Source organism: Pelophylax lessonae (genome assembly GCF_965119305.1).
Source record: "Pelophylax lessonae genome assembly, chromosome: 4".
In the NCBI taxonomy this organism is placed as follows: domain Eukaryota; kingdom Metazoa; phylum Chordata; class Amphibia; order Anura; family Ranidae; genus Pelophylax; species Pelophylax lessonae.
This window is the reverse complement of record NC_138771.1, coordinates 617167068-617190992: the sequence shown is the minus strand read 5'-3', so window position 1 is coordinate 617190992 and position 23925 is coordinate 617167068. Positions and strand designations below refer to the sequence as shown.

General features: G+C 44.7%; 1 protein-coding gene across 1 annotated transcript in view; it reads left to right on the top strand.

The window, feature by feature from the left end:
- Positions 1–1378: 1378 nt before the first annotated feature.
- ARRB2 (arrestin beta 2) overlaps positions 1379–23925 on the top strand; it is a 150824-nt gene continuing 128277 nt past the window's right edge. The window contains exon 1 of the mRNA XM_082254649.1: positions 1379–1486. Coding sequence (XP_082110775.1) covers positions 1464–1486 — 23 coding nt within the window. The 5' untranslated portion in view covers positions 1379–1463. The remainder of the gene's footprint in view (positions 1487–23925) is intronic.

Genomic DNA, 23925 nt, shown 5'->3' with positions numbered 1-23925 from the left:
TTTTCTGTTTTATTTTATTTTATTCCTTCATTTTCTATTCTTTTCTTTTCTATGTAATTCTTATATAATCTCCTCTTTTCTTTTATATTCAGTTCTAATATATTCTATTTTTTTTTTATTTCTCTTTTATTTTCTATTTAATTATTTTGTATGTTTTTAATTTTATTCTATTTCTTTATTTTCTATTCTATTTCATTCTTTTCTATTTTATTCTTTTAAAATCTCCTCTATTCTTTTAAATTCTATTCTATTCTGTTTCATAAAGCACCCTAAAATAGGAATCATCATCTTATTTCACTTTTATACCTTGCTGTATTTATTGCAATATGTTTTCATTTCAAAATTCGAATAGATTTTCAAATTCAGTTTAATTTGTTTTGTTAAAGTTTATTTCGGATTTGATAAAATTCATTACTATTGTAATTCAGGCAACAAACACGCATGGGGCAGCCTATTAAAGTGAATGGGCTGCCCCATGCGGTAAACGTGTGCAAATTGCGCTTTTAAAATCGCAATCGGGAACACTCAGTCCTGCAATGTGATATCTGAACAGAGTCTTAATTTGCAGAGATTTCCTCTCACTTCCTGTTTTTGGCTATGGGACAGGAAGTGAAGGGAAATCTCCCCCATTGGGACACAGCTGGAAAAAAATAAAAGTGATCGGGGTTATAACCCCCCCTTACTCTATCCAAAATTATTTAAAAAAAAGTTTTGCCTATAGTTCTCCTTTCAGGGCTGCTTCACACCAGATGCAGTGCAGTGTGATTTTTATCTGCATCAAATACCCATCCTTGTTTTCCATGGATTCCTAGAAATGAAATAAATGAATTAGATGGGCGGGGCAGGGAGGCGTGGTTAACCTCCACTGCCCAGGTGTGAGGTGGGTGTGGCCTGACTTGTAGTAAAGTCAATATTTACATAGTACATGTGCTGCAGGTGTTGGCTGAGGCTCTGGAATAGGACGCAGACAGCGCACACTGCCCGTCATTATACTGTAAGCTTCCAGTACAAACCTGTCACTTCTTCCCCACATATTAACCCCGCCCACAAAATGTCTTCCACCACTAGGCGAGCATGGAACAGGTGCACTTTCCTGACAGCTGACACACCCAATCACCGCCTTCTAACCCCGCTCCTCCAACCAAAACACCGCCTCGCTGACCCGATTTACATACAGGCCACCACACAGCCAATAGCAGCCCACCCGCTCTCTTCCTTTGCCCTGACACGGGATGACGTCAGCACACACACCTCCGACATGGGGCGGGGTAGGGCGCGGGCTGGTGAGGAAGAGGGCGGGGACGTCTGTGGCCAATTAGTGGCGCTTGGTTGGGGGGGCGGGAGTTTGTCTGGACGGCACTCCCACTTGTCCCTACTGTGCGTAATACCGTGCGCGCACCCGGAGAGTAAAAGGAGATTCCGGGAGCGCGCTTCTGTGTGTAAGGAGCGGAGGGGACGGGAAGATGGGGGAGAGAGCGGGAACCCGGTGAGTGGGGGCAGCCGGAGGGAGGGGGTGGTCTGTTATTGGGGCCATTATAGTATGGTGTGAGTCCGGTATGTGTGTGTGATGTCACCATATAGACTGTATACTGGGAGCACCAGTGTGTGATGTCACCATATAGACTGTATACTGGGACCCCCAGTGTGTGATGTCACCATAGACTGTATACTGGGACCTCCAGTGTGTGATGTCACCATAGACTGTATACTGGGACCCCCAGTGTGTGATGTCACCATAGACTGTATACTGGGACCCCCAGTGTGTGATGTCACCATAGACTGTATACTGGGACCTCCAGTGTGTGATGTCACCATAGACTGTATACTGGGACCTCCAGTGTGTGATGTCACCATAGACTGTATACTGGGACCTCCAGTGTGTGATGTCACCATAGACTGTATACTGGGACCTCCAGTGTGTGATGTCACCATAGACTGTATACTGGGACCCCCAGTGTGTGATGTCACCATAGACTGTATACTGGGACCCCCAGTGTGTGATGTCACCATAGACTGTATACTGGGACCCCCAGTGTGTGATGTCACCATAGACTGTATACTGGGAGCACCAGTGTGTGATGTCACCATATAGACTGTATACTGGGACCACCAGTGTGTGATGTCACCATAGACTGTATACTGGGAGCACCAGTGTGTGATGTCACCATATAGACTGTATACTGGGACCCCCAGTGTGTGATGTCACCATAGACTGTATACTGGGACCTCCAGTGTGTGATGTCACCATAGACTGTATACTGGGACCCCCAGTGTGTGATGTCACCATAGACTGTATACTGGGACCCCCAGTGTGTGATGTCACCATAGACTGTATACTGGGACCTCCAGTGTGTGATGTCACCATAGACTGTATACTGGGACCTCCAGTGTGTGATGTCACCATAGACTGTATACTGGGACCTCCAGTGTGTGATGTCACCATAGACTGTATACTGGGACCTCCAGTGTGTGATGTCACCATAGACTGTATACTGGGACCCCCAGTGTGTGATGTCACCATAGACTGTATACTGGGACCCCCAGTGTGTGATGTCACCATAGACTGTATACTGGGACCCCCAGTGTGTGATGTCACCATAGACTGTATACTGGGAGCACCAGTGTGTGATGTCACCATATAGACTGTATACTGGGACCACCAGTGTGTGATGTCACCATAGACTGTATACTGGGAGCACCAGTGTGTGATGTCACCATAGACTGTATACTGGGAGCACCAGTGTGTGATGTCACCATATAGACTGTATACTGGGAGCACCAGTGTGTGATGTCACCATAGACTGTATACTGGGACCCCCAGTGTGTGATGTCACCATAGACTGTATACTGGGACCTCCAGTGTGTGATGTCACCATAGACTGTATACTAGGACCCCCAGTGTGTGATGTCATCATAGACTGTATACTGGGAGCACCAGTGTGTGATGTCACCATAGACTGTATACTGGGAGCACCAGTGTGTGATGTCACCATATAGACTGTATACTGGGAGCACCAGTGTGTGATGTCACCATAGACTGTATACTGGGACCCCCAGTGTGTGATGTCACCATAGACTGTATACTGGGACCTCCAGTGTGTGATGTCACCATAGACTGTATACTAGGACCCCCAGTGTGTGATGTCATCATAGACTGTATACTGGGAGCACCAGTGTGTGATGTCACCATAGACTGTATACTGGGAGCACCAGTGTGTGATGTCACCATAGACTGTATACTGGGAGCACCAGTGTGTGATGTCACCATAGACTGTATACTGGGAGCACCAGTGTGTGATGTCACCATAGACTGTATACTGGGAGCACCAGTGTGTGATGTCACCATAGACTGTATACTGGGAGCACCAGTGTGTGATGTCACCATATAGACTGTATACTGGGACCCCCAGTGTGTGATGTCACCATAGACTGTATATTGGGACCCCCAGTGTGTGATGTCACCATAGACTGTATACTGGGACCCCCAGTGTGTGATGTCACCATAGACTGTATACTGGGACCCCCAGTGTGTGATGTCACCATAGACTGTATACTGGGACCCCCAGTGTGTGATGTCACCATAGACTGTATACTGGGACCACCAGTGTGTGATGTCACCATAGACTGTATACTGGGAGCACCAGTGTGTGATGTCACCATAGACTGTATACTGGGACCCCCAGTGTGTGATGTCACCATATAGACTGTATACTGGGACCACCAGTGTGTGATGTCACCATAGACTGTATACTGGGACCCCCAGTGTGTGATGTCACCATAGACTGTATACTGGGACCCCCAGTGTGTGATGTCACCATAGACTGTATACTGGGAGCACCAGTGTGTGATGTCACCATAGACTGTATACTGGGAGCACCAGTGTGTGATGTCACCATAGACTGTATACTGGGAGCACCAGTGTGTGATGTCACCATAGACTGTATACTGGGAGCACCAGTGTGTGATGTCACCATAGACTGTATACTGGGACCCCCAGTGTGTGATGTCACCATAGACTGTATACTGGGACCCCCAGTGTGTGATGTCACCATAGACTGTATACTGGGAGCACCAGTGTGTGATGTCACCATAGACTGTATACTGGGAGCACCAGTGTGTGATGTCACCATAGACTGTATACTGGGAGCACCAGTGTGTGATGTCACCATATAGACTGTATACTGGGACCTCCAGTGTGTGATGTCACCATAGACTGTTTACTGGGACCTCCAGTGTGTGATGTCACCATAGACTGTATACTGGGACCTCCAGTGTGTGATGTCACCATAGACTGTATACTAGGACCCCCAGTGTGTGATGTCACCATAGACTGTATACTGGGAGCACCAGTGTGTGATGTCACCATAGACTGTATACTGGGAGCACCAGTGTGTGATGTCACCATAGGCTGTATACTGGGAGCACCAGTGTGTGATGTCACCATAGACTGTATACTGGGAGCACCAGTGTGTGATGTCACCATAGACTGTATACTGGGAGCACCAGTGTGTGATGTCACCATATAGACTGTATACTGGGACCCCCAGTGTGTGATGTCACCATAGACTGTATACTGGGACCCCCAGTGTGTGATGTCACCATAGACTGTATACTGGGACCCCCAGTGTGTGTAGTCCCAGTATGCTATCAGTATGGCTGTGTGTGGGGGGACTATGTTAGCTGAGCTCTGTGTGGTCTCTGTGTGTATTGTCACTATGACCAGTACAGTGGTGGGGAGACCTCCAGTACAGTGTGTATGCAATGCTTGTCACTCTACCACATTGTTGACACAGTTGGCGCTGTGTGTGAAGTCACTGTTGCTGGCGTTGTGTGTATGACGTCACTGTAGCTGTGGCTGGCGCAGTGTGTGTGTGACATTGCTGTGGCTGGCGCAGTGTGTGACGTCACTGTAGCTGTGGGTGGCTCAGTTTGTGACGTCACTATAGCTGTGGGTGGCTCAGTTTGTGACGTCACTGTAGCTGTGGGTGGCTCAGTTTGTGACGTCACTGTAGCTGTGGGTGGCTCAGTTTGTGACGTCACTATAGCTGTGGGTGGCTCAGTTTGTGACGTCACTATAGCTGTGGGTGGCTCAGTTTGTGACGTCACTATAGCTGTGGGTGGCTCAGTTTGTGACGTCACTATAGCTGTGGCGGGCGCTGTGTGTGATGTATGGGACGTCGCTGTGGCTGGCACTGTGTGCTCCCAGCAAGTGTACCTGCTAGTAAAGTAATACGTTTATTTGGGCCAGCTTGGTGCAAGCAAACTATTTAAAGGGATGTTAAATGTAGAGTTGGGCTTTAGCAGTGCCAGGCACCCTATGATCAGTATATCAGTGTGTATACAGCCATTATGCAGGTAATAGGGGGGGGGGGGGCACCACTGTGTTGTCACTATGATCAGTGTTCTGGTTGTGGGATGCATGCAGTGTGTGTTGCATTAGATGTAGTGCAGGGCTTGGCAAAACTGCTTTGAATGTAAAGTCAAAGCCTCTAGCTCAGGGGTCTTCAAACTACGGCCCTCCAGTTGTTCAGGAACTACAACTCCCATCATGCCTTGTTATGTCTGTGAATGTCAGAGTTTTACAATGCCTCATGGGATGTGTAGTTCTGCAACAGCTGGAGGGCTGCAGTTTGAGGATCCCTGCTCTAGCTCAAGGAGAACCTCATCAGGGTCCCTGCTTACTGACGCATTTTGAAGCCCTCTGGGTTCTGGACATTCTTCAAAACGCGTCAGCCAGCAGGGACCCACCTACATTTTCTGAGTAGTTACATTTGATCTTTTTATCTTTAATACATTTGTTGTTGGAGAATGCACGAGGCCAGTGTGCCCTTTGTTATTTATTTCCCACAGTGTTCTGAGGACCAGCCCAGTCCTAGAGGGCAGTAAGGCTTTAAAGTAATATCCACTTCTGAGTTCTTTTCTGATTTGGACTTTCACACCTATGTGCAGGAGAATATCGTTGCTGATAGACAAGTGGAGCCTGGGATACATAGTGGAGGGGGGGGGGGGCGCTTTACGGGTGCGTATGGAAGCGATCAGGCGGCAGCGGAAGCACCCAAAAGCTTCCACTCTACATTTTCTTAAGGTAGAAAAAAAAAAAAAAATAAAATGTCGTGTGATACCAATTGTGCATCCCTGCAGCAATGACTACGCTGACAAGAGCCAAGGCGCCAGAGCGCATTTTTTAGTCGCCATGGCGTCCTGGCGCCTGGGTTATGTTGAGCCCAGATGTAGTGTGTAGGAAGGAGGATGGCCCCTGGAACATCTATGGGGTCTTGCAAAGTTGAGTAGAGTGGCAACCTCTGCCTGGACTCCGACCAGGTCACGGCCCAACGCGTTTCGCTCCACCCCGGAGCATATGTTATGTGCTCTGTTGTAGTCATTGGGGCCATCATTGTGCTTTGTCAGTCTTGCGTTGTCCCTGTATCTAGTACATTGGTTGGGGCCCATGTAGTACAACTGTGTACATTGTGTGCTGTCACTATTCCTCACACAGGGTGATGGATCTTGTCACTTTTCTCCTTCTAGTAGATGATATGAATGTGCTTGTGGTGTCACCGTGTGTCCTGGATGGCGGCGTCTCTCTATATGCATAATATATGTGTGGATGGTGTTGGTGCGCCCATTGTGCCGGGTAATGTGACCTATAATGTACATCACGTCTTTTATATTATGTAAGTGATCTGTAGGGCTGTGAATGTGATTTTGGCACTCGGCGGACACAGAAGGTGCGTAGTGTGTTGGTGTATCTATTAAACTGGGTAACCGAACGGACACCATTTGTATCCACTTTACACTTTGTACTCCTATAACAATTTCCCAACTCTAATGAATGCTACAAAGCAGCATATGGCGTGTTTTATAGAAGTGGGTTGTGTGTACACAATGTGTATGCGGTGATCCTTATTATCTGGTAATGGGTGTGTGTAATCTCCGGGATGTGTGCACACATTGTCATCGCTCTGCTTTATGACCTCTGTAGTGCACTATATATGTGTAGGACACTTTGCACCCGCTCTGTGTGTTTACTCAGTGTAATCACTATACCATGTCTACTCCAGTGTGGATCGCAGTCTGTAGTGCACCATATATGTGTATCCTATCAACACACTCAAGGAGTGGCCCCTCAAGATGCGGCCCCTCAAGTATATTCATTGATAAAGCTTTGATCAACTAACCACCTCTAGAGCAGCCTTTTTCAACCAGGGGTGCCTTGGGGTTTGTTCAGGGGGTGCCTTGGGGTTTGTTCAGGGGGTGCCTTGGGGTTTGTTCAGGGGGGCCTTGGGGTTTGTTCAGGGGGGGCCTTGGCAAAATACCCAAAAATTTTATTGCATCATATATGTGTATCCTATCAACACACTCAAGGAGTGGCCCCTTTAAGATGCGGCCCCTCAAGTATATTGATTGATAAAGCTTTGATCAACTAACCACCTCTAGAGCAGCCTTTTTCAACCGGGGTGCCTTGAGGTTTCTTTAGGGGTGCCTTGAGGTTTGTTCAGGGGTGCCTTGAGGTTTCTTTAGGGGTGCCTTGAGGTTTCTTTAGGGGTGCCTTGAGGTTTGTTCAGGGGGGCCTTGAGGTTTGTTCAGGGGGGCCTTGGCAAAATACCCAAAAATTGTATTGCACCATATATGTGTATCCTATCAACACACTCAAGGAGTGGCCCCTCAAGATGCGGCCCCTCAAATATATTGATTGATAAAGCTTTGATCAACTAACCACCTCTAGAGCAGCCTTTTTCAACCAGGGGGCCTTGAGGTTTGTTCAGGGGTGCCTTGAGGTTTGTTCAGGGGTGCCTTGGGGTTTGTTCAGGAGGGCCTTGGGGTTTGTTCAGGAGGGCCTTGGGGTTTGTTCAGGGGGGCCTTGGGGTTTGTTCAGGGGGGCCTTGTGGTTTGTTCAGGGGGGCCTTGGGGTTTGTTCAGGGGGGCCTTGGCAAAATACCCAAAAATTGTATTGCACCATATATGTGTATCCTATCAACACACTCAAGGAGTGGCCCCTCAAGATGCGGCCCCTCAAATATATTGATTGATAAAGCTTTGATCAACTAACCACCTCTAGAGCAGCCTTTTTCAACCAGGGGGCCTTGAGGTTTCTTTAGGGGGGCCTTGAGGTTTCTTTAGGGGGCCTTGGCAAAATACCCAAAAACTGTATACAAGCCAGCAGGTGGATGAAACCTTACACAAAGCCACAGGTTTTCATTATTCACCATTACTTCAAAAGAAACGCCACACAATTCTAATGCGCTCTAAGCTTACAACTACTATTACATTACAAATTTCTAGACAGTGGCATCTTAACAACTAATGATGTCTGTTGCCTCCACATCATCCTTTTTTAACCCTCCTGTGCCCCTCTCCCTCAGCACTGGGGTGACATTAGCTGACTGATGGAGAGAAATTGAGGGAGAAGAGAAACATTGGCATACTAGTCGCTACCAGTGTGCAAAAGTGTATTTGCTTTGGAAGAATACATCGTCTCTAATGTTGGGTGTCCTTAGTTTTAACTAATGCAGCAACATCCACACAATTTTAAAATAGTTTTTTTTATATTTTAGAATGGGGTGCCTCGAGAATGTCGTCTATAATTTTAAAGGGCGCCTCGACTGAGAAACCTGCTCTAGACCAGTGGTCCTCAACCCTGGCCTACAGGGCCCACTAACAGGCCAGATTTGCAAGATAACTGAAATACATCCCAGGTGATATCATTTGCTGCTCAGTGATTGCATTACTCTAGTCTGCATCTCCTAAAGGTAATACTTAAAATCTGGCCTGTTAGTGGGCCCTGTAGGCCAGGGTTGAGGACCACTGCTCTAGACCACTGTATTACAAATTTTACACCTTTCGCTGGATTCCTTTATGGGACTACAGGTGCATCTCAAAAAATTAGAATATCATCAAAAAGTTAATTTAGTTCAGTAATTTAATTCAAAAAATGAAACGCAGAGTGATAGATTTCAAGCATTTCCCCAAATCATTACGGACTGGAAAATGTTTGCATTTCATTTGGAAATCAGGGTCTGGATGAAGAGTGGAGAGGCACAGAATCCAAGTTACATGAGGTTCCGTGTGAAGTTTCCACAGTCAGTGAAGATTTGGGGAGCAATGTCATCTACTGGTGTTGTTCCACTGTGTTTTCAGTAACCTAATATTTCTGTATTAAAAACCTTTTTTTATTGGTTTTATGTAATATTCTAATTTTCTGATACTGAATTCTGGGTTTTCACTAGCTGTAAGCCATAATCCTCAAAATTTAAAAGAAAAAAAAAAAATGCTTGCAATATATCACTCTGTGTGTAACACATCTATATAAAATAGGAGTTTTACATTTTGAATTGAATTACTGAAATGAACTTTTTGATCTAATTATATGAAATGCACCTGTATACTCATCAAACATCACACTGTGGACCAGTGATGGGGAACCTTGGCACCAAAGATGTTTTGGCACTACATTTCCCATGATGCTCAACTACACTGCAGAGAGCGTGAGTATCATGGGAACTGTAGTTCCAAAACATCTGGGGTGCCAGGCTTCGCTATCACTGCTAGATAATGGCCATTTGCTTTTACCTACAATCTAAACTTGGTCTCTATAGAACCATCAGTACTTATATGAAGGACTACACCAGAGCCTCCAATGCACGATCATTTGAGGATCACTAAGCTACTTTGTCCCCATTAGTTGGCAATTCAAAAGTTAGTGGGGAAATAAAAAAAATGTGTGTGTATATATAATAATGTGCAGAGATGTATAGTAACGAAGTAGAACTACTTAAGTACTGTACTTAAGTACCGAAATGCGGTATCTGTACTTTCCCAGAGTAGAATTTTTTTCTCCTACTTCTACTTTTACTTCACTACATTTTTTCGATGATTTCAATACTTCTACTCAAGTATTTTTTTTTTGTGCTGCATAGTTACTCGTTACTTTTAAAAAAATTACCACTGCCAGAACAGTAGATGGCAGGTTGCATAAAGCTCAAAAAAATGTGTATAATGTCATTTGTAAATCAGCGCATACGAAAATAAAGGCTGTGTATAATAAAAGCTGCTATACCAAATCTTTCCAATAAAAAGAAAATATGAAACAAACAAATAAATGGTGCTACAGCGCTTAAAGTGCATCAAGAAACTACTAACAAACACAGGTTAATCATTTGAATAAATCATTTGAAATAATAAAAAACAATATGATGTTCATACTTTTGACTTCTTTCTTTAATAACAACTACATAACACAGTACTTGTACTTCTACTTTCAGTACTTGAGTAGAATTTTTTTTTCAAAACTACTGGTACTTTTTACTTTTAGTACTTAAGTAGCAAATTTTTTGAAAAAACTACTTGCAATACTTAAGTAAAAAAAATGTTGAATACTTTAGTACTTCTACTTAAGTAACTTTTTCTGTGAGCACTTCCACTTCTACTCAAGTCACTTTTTGATCGAGCACTTGTACTTTTACTCAAGTAGAAATTTCGAGTACTTTATACAAGTCTGATAATGTGTATATACAGTGGGTACGGAAAGTATTCAGACCCCCTTAAATTTTTCACTCTTTGTTATATTGCAGCCATTTGCTAAAATCATTTAAGTTCATTCTTCTTCCTCATGAATGTACACATAGCACCCCATACTGACAGAAAAACACAGAATTGTTGACATTGTTGCAGATTTATTAAAAAAGAAAAACTGAAATATCACATGGTCCTAAGTATTCAGACCCTTTGCTGTGACACTCATATATTTAACTCAGGTGCTTTCCATTTCTTCTGATCATCCTTGAGATGGTTCTACACCTTCATTTGAGTCCAGCTGTGTTTGATTATACTGATTGGACTTGATTAGGAAAGCCACACACCTGTCTATATAAGACCTTCCAGATCACAATGCATGTCAGAGCAAATGAGAATCATGAGGTCAAAGGAACTGCCTGAAGAGCTCAGAGACAGAATTGTGGCAAGGCACAGATCTGGCCAAGGTTACAAAAAGATTTCTGCTGCACTTAAGGTTCCTAAGAGCACAGTGGCCTCCATAATCCTCAAATGGAAGACATTTGGGATGACCAGAACCCTTACTAGAGCTGGCCGTCCGGCCAAACTGAGCTATTGGGGGAGAAGAGCCTTGGTGAGAGAGGTAAAGAAGAACCCAAAGATCACTGTGGCTGAGCTCCAGAGATGCAGTCAGGAGATGGGAGAAAGTTGTAGAAAGTCAACCATCACTGCAGCCCTCCACCAGTCGGGGCTTTATGGCAGAGTGGCCCGGCGGAAGCCTCTCCTCAGTGTAAGACACATGAAAGCCCGCATGGAGTTTGCTAAAAAACACCTGAAGGACTCCAAGATGGTGAGAAATAAGATTCTCTGGTCTGATGAGACCAAAATAGAACTTTTTGGCCTTAATTCTAAGCGGTATGTGTGGAGAAAACCAGGCACTGCTCATCACCTGTCCAATACAGTCCCAACAGTGAAGCATGGTGGTGGCAGCATCATGCTGTGGGGTTGTTTTTCAGCTGCAGGGACAGGACGACTGGTTGCAATCGAGGGAAAGATGAATGCGGCCAAGTACAGGGATATCCTGGACAAAAACCTTCTCCAGAGTGCTCTGGACCTCAGACTGGGCCGAAGGTTTACCTTCCAACAAGACAATGACCCTAAGCACACAGCTAAAATAACAAAGGAGTGGCTTCACAACAACTCCGTGACTGTTCTTGAATGGCCCAGCCAGAGCCCTGACTTAAAGCCAATTGAGCATCTCTGGAGAGACCTAAAAATGGCTGTCCACCAACGTTTACCATCCAACCTGACAGAACTGGAGAGGATCTGCAAGGAGGAATGGCAGAGGATCCCCAAATCCAGGTGTGAAAGACTTGTTGCATCTTTCCCAAAAAGACTCCTGGCTGTATTAGATCAAAAGGGGGCTTCTACTAAATACTGAGCAAAGGGTCTGAATACTTAGGACCATGTGATATTTCAGTTCTTCTTTTTTAATAAATCTGCAACAATGTCAACAATTCTGTGTTTTTCTGTCAGTATGGGGTGCTATGTGTACATTCATGAGGAAGAAGAATGAACTTAAATGATTTTAGCAAATGGCTGCAATATAACAAAGAGTGAAAAATTTAAGGGGGTCTGAATACTTTCCGTACCCACTGTATATATTAAAAAAAAAAAAAAAATGAGATAGATATATATCATTTTGGGGGGGGGGGGGGTGTTTAAACTCTATTCTTTCCTTAATTTAAAAGGAAAAAAGGAAAACTTAATAACAAGATAATCAAAATTAGTTGTATCTAATTCAGGTAGTATCTGAAATAAGCACAAGAAAAAAACATTCCACATACACCACAATATACATTGAGTTACCTCTTCAGATCATGGATACCTTTTCTGATCTTCCTCCTCTATATATTCGAAAGTCCACCCAACTTCTCTATTAACCCTATCTCTATCAAATAAAAAAAAAGTTTAAAGTAGTAGTATCGGAGTATACTTAAAGCGGAGTTCCACCCAAAAGTGGAACTTCCGCTTTAGGTGGTCCTAACCCCCTGACATGCCACATATGGCATGTCATTTTTTTGGGGGGGGGGAGCGGGTACCTAGTTTTGACAGGTACCCGCTCCCACTTCCGCTCGGAGCGCCGCGGTGCCCTGAGCGGAAGTTCTCCTCTCCCCCTCCCTCCCTGCAATCTTCTGGGACACGTCAGAGGTTCCAGAAGATTGCCGGCCAATCACGGCGCGTAGCGCAACTCGCGCATGCGCAGTGCGTACCCGGCTGTGAAGCCGACAACTGTCACAGCCGGGTGCCCACACCAGTGATGCCGGCGCCGAGGGAGAGGATCGAGGCTTCGGGCGGCCGCATCGCTGGACCGTTGGACAGGTGAGTGAAATGGCTGGAACTCCGCTTTAAGTTTTACCTACAAGTAAGCCTATAATAAGGCCCCTTTCACACATACGGTCCGTTCAGTTCATCAGTTCAGTGAAGTCAAAATGTATCAGTTTTCCATCCGTTTTTCGTCAGTTATCCGTTTTTCATCCGATCCATTTTTTTGACGGATGAAAAATAGAGCATTCATCCGTTCAAAAAAACGGACATTGACGGAAGCGGATGAAAACGGATGTTAACTGATGATCATCCGTTGTCATCTGTTTTTACATAGAGATACATTGATGTCCATTTTTCATCCGTCAACGGATGGATGAAAAACGGACAAACGGACAGCATGTGTGAAAGGGGCCTTAGGCTTACCTGTAGGTAAAATTAATATCTCCTAAACCTGCATAGTTTAGGAGATATTCGACATGCATGCAGCCGCCGACACCAGCCGTGCTTGCACTCTGAAGGTCCAGCGAACCTTAAGTGCGATTTGCTGACTCCTTGTCGGGAAAGTGATTCCCGCATGCATGCGCAGGAGTGACGATATCGCGGCTCCAGCCACTCATAGCGCCAGAGACGCCGAGGGAACATGACGGCTCCCTCAGCGGTGTCCGGGCCAGTATGCGCGGGGGCTTCGTCCTAAGGTAAGTATTTCATAATGAACTAGTATGCAATGCATACTAGTTCATTATGCCTTTGTCCTGCAGAGTTTTTTTTTTTTTCTTTTTGTGAAGATACAACCGCTTTAAATGGACACAAATAAATATATATATATATATATATATATATATATATATATATATATATGTTTGGGGGTTCTAAGTAGGGCTGAACGATAGTCGATGTGATATCGACTATCGTTCTGCGGGCGTGGGCGATATTCATATCGCCGAAGACACGATATTGTGCAGGCAGCCAACACAAACGAGTTTCCCCATGCTTTCGGCTGTGATCGGAACTCCGCCCCTCCAGCCCGATGCAATCCAGCTCTGCCTCTAGTCTCCAGCCACCCATTACTCCGCCCATTGTCTCTCCTGGCTGCATCGGGGGCGGGATCAGGCTGCAATATGTTGTAAATAGAGTCAATGGAGAGACAATGGGCGGAGCAGGGCGGAGTAATGGTCGGCTGGAGGCAGAGATGGGATCACAGCCAAAAACAAGGGGAAACTTGTCTCCGGGGAGGGAGGGGGAGCGCTGTGTCCGGTGTAATACCGGTGATGAGGTGACGGGGATCCTCCGGTGTCCGCTATGGAGTTCGCAGAGCTGATCAAACCCCCCGGGTGGACAAGGTGGTCCTGTACCGACCCTTCCACCCGCCAGTGGGCGGGACCCTGTGCCTAACGGGTCACCATCTGATCCTGAGCTCCAGATAGGACAACAGTGAGGAGCTGTGGCTGCTCCACCCATATCGGGCTGTGTTCTTCTACCTCCTATCACCACTGTGAGTCCCGACTCTGCCTAATCCACACTGTCCGTGTCTTCTGCATTCCACCCAGAGAAATATCGCGATATATATCATTGAAAACCAAATATCGCAATGTACTTTTTTCCCCAATATCGTGCAGCCCTAGTTCTAAGTAATTTTCTAGCAAAAAATACTGATTTTAACTTGTAAGCAACAACAAGTGTCAGAAATAGGCTTAGACTTTAAGAGGTTAAACTGCCCTCACTTACAGATGGAAGTTCATTCCTGTGATGTAAAAGAAGGAAATGATACATTGTAAAGCATTGTGTTTATAGGTATCTAGCAGCTTTAAGGCTACATTCACACCTGAGCGTAGCGTTTTTCGCGCGTTTTTTACCGCGATTTTACCGCGATTTTTGCGGCGTTTTTTACCGCGATTTTTACCGCGATTTTTGTGCAGGCGTTTTTAGATTGAATAGAGATCAATGGAAAACGCCTGTAATCTGCCCAAAAAGAAGCTCATGTACTTTTTTGAGCGTTGGGCGTTTTGTATACAGCGTCAAAACGCTCAGATGTGAACAGGGGCCATTGAAATGAATAGGATTTGTCTTGTTGGGCATTTTGAGAGCTGATCCTAGAGCAGAAAAACGCCCCAAAAACGCCCCAAAACGCCTAGATGTGAACGGAGCCTAACAATGTTGATAAAAACTTGCTGGGGCTCTTTTTTTTTTTGACAGCTGTGAGTGAGCAGAGAACAGCTCTGTAAGCCCCGTTCACACTGGGGCGACCTGTCAGGTCACCATAGGTCACCTGGCATAGGGAAGCTGCGGACCCGTTCTAATAGGAGCGACACAAGTCGCTCCGACTTAGAAAAAGGGTCCGGAGCTTCTTTGGGGCGACCTGCATAGACTTCAATGTTATGAAGTCTGTGCCGGCCGCTCCGAGGTGGCCCCGGGAAGTAGCGTCGCCCCAGTGTGAACGGGGCCTAAGAATCAAGGAAATGCTGTGGGGGGGGGGGGGGGGGATGAATTGAGATTGTGATTTTTTTTTTTTTTTTTTTTTTGTACGATTTAATCATGCAGCTTTTACTGGAACTTGTGTGAAGTATGCTATTGAAAACCATATAACCTACTATCCATGCTTTTTTGATGCAGAAAAAAAACGCACTGGACTACATGTGGCGTGAACTGGCCCTCATGGTTGGTTTTTCATAGGTCAGGTTAATCCAAAAACCGCATCAAAAACATAACATGGGTACGCTATTGATGCTTTCTTGCTGCTTTGCAAAGGAAAGGGGCATTTTTGGGGTGTTTTTTTTTTTTTTTTTTTTTTTTTTTTTTAATTGACAAAAAATGCAGCAACCAAGATTTTTAACACCGCAAAGAAAGCGCAGCAAAGCAGTGTGAAGACCTACTTAAAATTTAAAGGGTTTAATTTTTCTTAAGCTTTTCTTGCGCTTAAGGTGCCAATAACGGCCGACCATATATTCATTTCATTTTAAACGGCTGGTTAAGCCACGATCCCTCCAGCACAATTTACCGTGCACTGCCCCATGGGGCTAGGTTTCCTTGGAGGCTTATAGCCAGGAAATGAGACTTCCATCATAGGAAGTTTGCCCCTGCTGTCTGTTATTACATGAGACTATGATGCCATATTTTGCCCCATTTCTGTGATGTACTGATGACATTTGATGACACTTCGTCATATATTCAGTGATTTTTTTTTTCAGTTTCCACTGTATACTCCATGGGCATGCCCAGGTGCTTTTTCCATAGGGCTCCTCATAGTCCTCCTCCTGGCCATTAGCACAGTTGCCCGGGCTTCTAGAGTGATTTCAAGGTCGTTTTCTCTCGACCAATCACACCAAGCCCGTCTACAACAGTGCCTTACTGGGACTGGGTGGGTGGGGACCTCATCGTGTTTTATTGCTGTCTGTACCACCCTGACACCCAAGGGGTCCACAGAGTCAATCAGTTCACCTGATGAGTTTCTACACCTTTTTTATTGATTAGATTTTCATATATATATTTTTTATGTGTGTGCATCTTCACCAATAAAGCTTTTTTTGTCTGCACCGATATCCCTGTGAGCCCCTCATTGCAACCATTCACAGAGGGAAATTCTTGTCCCTCCACCTCCACACCTTTTTTTATCCCAGAAGTTTGCCTAAGATACAAGTCAGATTTCTGGCATCCCCTGCAACACAAATGTCATTTATTGGTGAGTGATTCCCAATAGGAACACGTCTAAAGGGATGCAGGCCCAGCAGATTTCCTCATTAGAGCCCTGCAGCTGCCACAGCTGATTGATAATTATGAAACCACTCCCATTAGACCCACTCAGCACAGAGGCACAAACAGGGATTTCTTCAGAATAAGAAAAGGTAGGAATCTGCAACAAAGGTTGTTATAATCCTCACAATGTACAGAGATCACCCAGAGGGGAATGTTTTTTAAAGCTCGTACACATTATAAGAACATCGGGCAAACTTTTTCATCCAATGAATTTTCGCACAATTTTCATATAGTGTGTACACAACTTTCCACAGCCGATTCCGAATTTTTCATACAAAAGGACAAACTCCAAAATTTTTCTTGCACGGGGGAAAAAAACGAACGATTTTCGTTTTTAATGTTTTTACCTTTTTTTTTTTTTTTTTGTATGTCTTTTGTACAAGAAAAATGTCAAAAAAAGACTGCGCATGATCAGAAACAATAAACAGCAAAAAAAAGCCTTTGTCGTACGAGAATTTTACATACGATTTTTCGTTCATCGGTTCCTATTTGCTTTGAAACAACGAGGAAAACCGGAGGATTGTTCACCCCATTTTCTTATAGTGTGAACCCCACTTTAGGCCCCATTCACACCTGAGCGTATTTCAGCTCGTAAAACGCCCAACAAGCAAAATCCCATTCACTTCAATAGACCCTGTGAGCGTTTTGTCGCCTGAAGTAAAACGCCTGAAGCTCAAAAAAGTACATGAGCTTATGTCTTTGGTAAATTACAAGCGTTTTTGTTAGATGTCAATGCCTGCCTCCAAACACCTGCAAAAAAACGCCTGAAACCCCCCCCCCCCCCCCTGAAAAACGCTTGCGATATGCTCAGGTGTGAATGGGGCATTAGGCCCCTTTCACACTTGTGGGACTTGTCCTGCGATTTGGAACTGCAAAATTGCATGACATGTCCTCCATTATTTCCAGTGAATACTGTTCATATCTGTGTGACTTGAAGTCGCACCGACTTTAACCACTTGCCGACCGGTCACATTGACTGTACTGCGGCAAAGTGGTTCGTTATCGTCCAGTGACGTAAACCTACGTCTATGGACTCCTCCCCCCTGTAGGAGGCGCGCTCCCGCTGTTTTCAGTCACAGCGGGAGTCGGGGCGGGGGGGGGGGGGAATTTCATCTAAAAAAATATTATTTTTTTCAAAATAAACGCTCTTTTTTTGTTTATAGCGCTAAAAGTAAAAATCGCAGAGGCGCTCAAATACCTCCAAAAGAAAGCTTTGTTTGTGGGAAAAAAGGGACGTAAATTTCGTTTGGGTACGGCGTCGCACGACCGCGCAATTGTCAGTTAAAGTCACACAGCGCCGAATCGCAAAAAGGGGCCTGGACGTAAGACAGCAAAAATCCTTCGGTGGTTAAAAGTAGTCCCTGCACTACTTTGGCCCGATTTTGATGCATTTTGAGGTCCAAAGACCTAGGCATTGCTTCAAGCCCAGTCAAAATTGCATCAAAGTCGCGGTAAAATCGTGCGCCTTTTAAGTCGCACAAATGTGAAAGGGGCCTTAGTTCTGGTTCACACTACTGAGTATAGTTCCTGTACTACTTCGGGGCGACATCAGAGCGACTTGCATTGACTTCCATTATGTTAAGTCCGTGCAAGTCGCGCCAAAGTCGCGGTGCATGCGACTTCACAGGTCGCCCCCCGAAGTCGGATTGCCATAGTGTGAACCGACACTTCTAGGGATTTCCTCTGAAGTTGCTAAGAAGTATGGGATTCTTTGTGTAGACTCTCTATATACTGTGCGATTATTGTGTCATTGTATCTGCTATGATTTCCTGTGTGTAAATAATGTCAAATCTGCTGTGTTGCAATGTGGGAGCGATAATCCCTATATTTGTGTATATCATTACTGTATATTCTGTATAATGTACTGCTTAACCCAGCGTTAGATGGGAGCCTCCGCTGTGACAAAAGGGGACCCGCCAGGACAGTCCTTATCTATCGGCTGCAGCCACATTGCAGTAGGTGGGAACTCGGCACAGCGCCAGTTTTCTGTTGTCACGCATCTAATGCTAGGAACGTTCTAGAAAAACGCAAGTGGTGATGAGGTCCTGGTTCGGTCATCTTACGCTCAGTATATTTGTATTTTATTGAAGACTCGGTTCACACCTATGCATGTTACTTTTGAGTGTTTTTGCAGTTTTTGCTGTACTTTTTGCATTTTTGAACACATTTTTGACGCGTTTTTTGCAGGGATTTGATTTTTTATTTTTTTTTTAATTTCTTGTTGGGCAGAGTAAAAATCCCAAAACATGGCGAAATCCATAGTAAAAACCAGGGTGGATTTGATTTAAATCAAGTCTATTTTAAATCTTACTTTTTAAAGAGCAACTGTCATCTCTGTCCCGCAGCGCCTCCTCCTCTGACCCGCTGTTGACTCACCGACAGTCTCATTGACTTTAATGTGACGGCTGGTGATGGGGCAGTGACACAACAAGGTGAGGGAGGTGGCGGCAGCAGGTGAGTGGATCCCCACTAACAGGCGCTGCCATGATGGATCTGAAATGACAGGTACTCTTTATATGTAAGGACTTATTCTTGCTGCTAGTTAGAATCTTTAATATTTGCAAACAAAATTAAGGTTTCCTATTTAGAATAGTAAGCTGTCAGATAGTAAAACAGAGATATCAGAACCGATTCAATCATACAGTTTGTAGTGTACATAGATTTGCAAAACAATGGGATAAAGGAGTATTCCTGAACCTTGTTTCTCATGGTTACTGTGAAATTGTGTGAATGCATCAATGAAGTGCATGTTATCTCAGCTTGGAGTTTACCAAAAATGTAAATATTGCAGAATATACAGCCTCATGTTGCATAACTGAGCTCCATTTCATGCCGAATGAACTAAATTCTGAATAATACAAAATATGTATCTTAACCACTTCCATACAGGGCAGTTACACCCCCTTCCTGCCCAGACCAGTCTTCAGCTTTCAGCGCTCTCAGGGCTCTTTCACACGGGCGTTCCGTATGTCCGTATATCACCCCATCCGTTTGCGGGTGATATACGGACATAATGCATGTCAATGGGATTGCGGATGACCATCCCCTGACATCCGATTTGCGTCCTTTCAGCTCTGTTCCGTTTTTTGGAAGGGAACAGAACCCTATTTTTCTTCAGTTTAAAAAACGGAACGTATGCAAAATCTGATGTCAGCGGTGTCATCCGCTGACATCCGCAATGCCCATAGACTTACATTATGTCCGTATATCATCCGCAAACGGATGGGGTGATATGCGGACATACGAACCGGATGACACAAATGTCATCCGTGTCCGTTAGGAAAAAAAAAAAAGTGCCGGAGCGGAAGAAGAAATCGGAGCGGCCGTGTGAAAGAGCCCTTACTCTTTGAATGAAAGTTACTCAGTCATGCAACGCTGTACCCAATCACATTTTTATCATTTTTTTCACACAAATAAGAGCTTTATTTTGGTAGTATTTTATCACCACTGGGTTTTTTATTTTTTTTTGCAATATAAATGAAATAAGAGCAAAAATTTTGAAAAAAAATAAATAAATTTTGTTTTAGTTTTTTATTACAAAATTTTGCAAAAAAGTTGTTTTTTTTTTTTTTTCATAAATTTGGGCCAAAATTAATACTACTACATATCTTTGGTAAAAAATAACCTTAATTAGTGCTTATTATTTAGTCTGTGTGAAAGTTAGAGTCTACAAGCTATGGTGCCAATCATTGAAAATTGATCACACCTGATGTACTGACGGCCTATCTCATTTCTCGAGGCCCTGACATATCAGGACAGTACAAATACCCCCTAAATGACCCCTTTTTGGAAAGTAGACATTCCAGGGTATTTAGTAAGAGGCATGGTGAGTTTTTTAAAGTTGTAATTTTTCCCACAATTCTTGGGAATATGAAGAAATAATTATTTTTTTTTTTACTCAAAATTGTTAAAACAAGTTATTTCTCACACACAGTATAGGCATACTTGCAATTACACCCCAAACTACATTCTGCTACTCCTACTGAGTATGTCAATACCACATGTGTGAGACTTAACACAGCCTGGCCACATACAGAGGCCCAACATTCAAGGAGCACCGTCAGGTGTTCTAGGTGTACAAATTACACATGACCTAGCACACTGGCCCTGGAACCCCGGGTCAATGGAAACCCCCACAAAATGACCACATTTTGGAAAGCAAACACCCCAACACATAATCTATGAGGCATGGGCTGCAGATAGGTACTCAGGTACTCTGATGGGCTTCAGAAAGGTACTCGGATGAGCTTCAGAGAGGTACTTGGGTATTCTGATGGGCTGGAGACGGGCACTCGGGTACTCTGGGCTGCAGACGGGCACTCGGGTACTCTGATGGGATACAGAGATTTACTCGGGTACTCTGATGGGCTGGTGACAGGTACTTTGATGACAGGTACTCGGAGTACCCGAGTACCTGACATCAGAGTACCTGATGGGCTAGTGACAGGTCCTCTTTATTGGGGGGGCAATCAGTGTGTTTTAGGGTGCACTATAATCGGTATCTAGCTGTTACCACAATCTCCTCCTCACACAGGATCAGTGTGTGAGGAGGAGAACACAGTAACAGCTAGTTACTGTGTTCTCTGACATTCTGTGACTGGCTGTGATTGGCACAGCCGGTCACGTGGTAAAGAACCAATTTCATTACCCCTGATCAGGGATAGACTGTGTCAGAGTGACACTCTCCACCCCCGATCGCCGCTCTACGCGCCCCTGGGCGGTGTGAACGAGGGAAGTGCATGTGGCTAGCTGTGATTGGACACAGCCGGTCACATGGTAAAGAGCCATTTTTTTAATGGCTCTTTGCAACGATTGGGGATGGGCTGCATCTCCGATCGCCGTGCTGCACAGCCCGGGGGGGGGGGTGCGGGAGAGCAGCGGACATCATATGACGCCCGCCCGGATTGACAAATGCACTACATGCTTTTCTGAAGTGTGTAAAGGGTCAGAACCTCTGTCCGATTTTTATTTCTGTCTGATGTATCGCTATGGGGATTCCTCGCCACTTTCTGTCTCTGGTATCCCCAGGTTAGGAGATGAGTGTAGTGGGTGTCACCAGGGTTGAGAACGATTAAACTCTCTGACGGGTGGTTTTAGTGGAGTTGGGCTACAATATCCAGAATTGAATTGCTTTTGTAATCCAGCTCCTCTTCTCTATTTTGCAAGCCTCTTTTCCAGTTGTGAAGTTGAAGTGCCGTTTTACGTAAATTGGTGGTAGAATGGAGAAAGAGGACAAATTGTGAAATACTGCAGCAAAATTGCTGCTGCCAGACAGGGTACAAAAGCTAAAAAAAAATAATCTTTCTGCAACCCCTTCCTAATAAAATGTGTAATTTTATGCTAGGTTTAGGGTGCTGAGTGTATGCGCCATAGATGTGTGTTTAATAAAAAAAAATCTATATGTTTGTATTCTTTGTTTGCCATGCTTTTGCCATTGAGTATATCAGTTTCTATGTAGCTTGTTGAATTTACTGAAGGATTACGAGCATTCTTAGGGCTCATTTGTATCCCGTTTGACTTGCATAGATTAACGCAGTCTTAATGCAAGGTCTTATGTGCTCTGTTCACAACATAACGCTGCATTGAAGTAGTGATGTGCGTTGTAAAAATGCAACACGGTGCATAGACTTAAATAAACTCGTTTTTGACTCTTGGGTGCCCATGCTATGCTCCCTTCTTCCTCAGGCCGGGGCCACTTTCCCTCCTTTTTTCTTTCTTGGACCACGGGAAGCTTGCCCTCCTTTTTTTTTTTTTTCCCTTGGACCGTGGGGGAGGGGCACTTGCCCTCTTTTTTCCCCCTCCCTCAGCCTTGGGGGGACACTTGCCCTGCTTTTTTCTCCCTCTGCCTTGGGGGACGCTTGCCCTCCTTTTTTTTCTTTCTCGGCCTAGCGGGGATGCTTGCCCTCCTTTTTTTTTTTTTTTCTCCCTCTGCCTAGGGGGGACGCTCTCCCTCCTTTTTTCTCCCTCGGCCTTGGGGGACGCTTGCCCTCTTTTTTCCCCTCCTTCGGCCTTGGGGGACGCTTGCCCTGCTGTTTTTTCTTTCTCGGCCTAGGGGGGGACGCTTGCCCTCCTTTTTTTTTTCTCCCTCGGCCTTGGGGGACGCTTGCCCTCCTTTTTTTTCTCCCTCGGCCTTGGGGGACGCTTGCCCTCCTTTTTTTTTTTCTTTCTCAGCCTAGGGGGGATGCTTGCCCTCCTTTTTTCTCCCTCGGCCTTGGGGGACGCTTGCCCTCCTTTTTTTTTTCTCCCTCGGCCTTGGGGGACGCTTGCCCTCCTTTTTTTTTTCTCCCTTGGCCTTGGGGGACGCTTGCCCTCCTTTTTTCTCCCTCGGCCTTGGGGGACGCTTGCCCTCCCTTTTTTTTTTTTTTTTTTCTCCCTTGGCCTTGGGGGACACTTGCCCTCTCTTTTCTCCCTCGGCCTAGGAGGGACGCTTGCCCTCCTGATTCTCTTGTTTTGCAGCAATAACATGTTTTATATAGTTTGGGATTTTCCTATGCTGTTTCCCTGCACGTCTTTTTCTAAATGTACTATGTGGATGATATTGGTTTCAGTAGCACGGCTCCTTATTTACTCTCTGTACACTGTGAGCACCTTGTGTACTAGTTGTGTAGAAGCTCAATTTACAAGGCTTTACAACAAGGATAAGAATCTTTATTTAACTATGTGACTAAGTTCTCCTTATCATTGGGCTCAGCTGAAAATAACGGTCACTTATTTAGAGAGGACTGAAGATCCTTATCCTGGTGTTAGCTTTGTGAGTTAAGCCTCATGTTTATTATAGGATAGTGTCGTTTTATACAGGATGTGTGACTTTTACTTGCATTGGACATGAATCTTTAATCTATTCCCATGGCAAACCATACTGGAATCCATCCATGGTTTGGGTGTGGAAAAACAATATTTTACGCAACGTCAATAGGAGTTGTCGTCAGCACACCGGGATTTTCTGTGTTATGAACGTCACACCAAGGTGTAACGTATTAAATACATTCATGCAGGGACCGTTCATCAAGGTGTGTGATGATTGATTTAGGGATGGTGATGAGGAAGTTCTCCACGGCTCCAAATTGGGGTACAAAATTGTAGTTAGAGGGTCTTAGATTGGCTATGAAAAAATGTTCATGGATTGGCCCAAGCTGTGAGTTGGTTGGTTCTCCTCCTATTACCCCGGCACACTCATGTGATCTACAATGTCTGTTTCTACAAGGAAAACATGGAAACGTCCATTCACCAAACACCAGCCATCAAAAGAAAACCACGGCCTTGCTTCATTTTTTTTTTTTGCATGTAATAAGCATTGATTCAGACCCAAACCATCGCATTTTGTGTTTTCTGAACAAATGCAAAGTTGCAACAAAA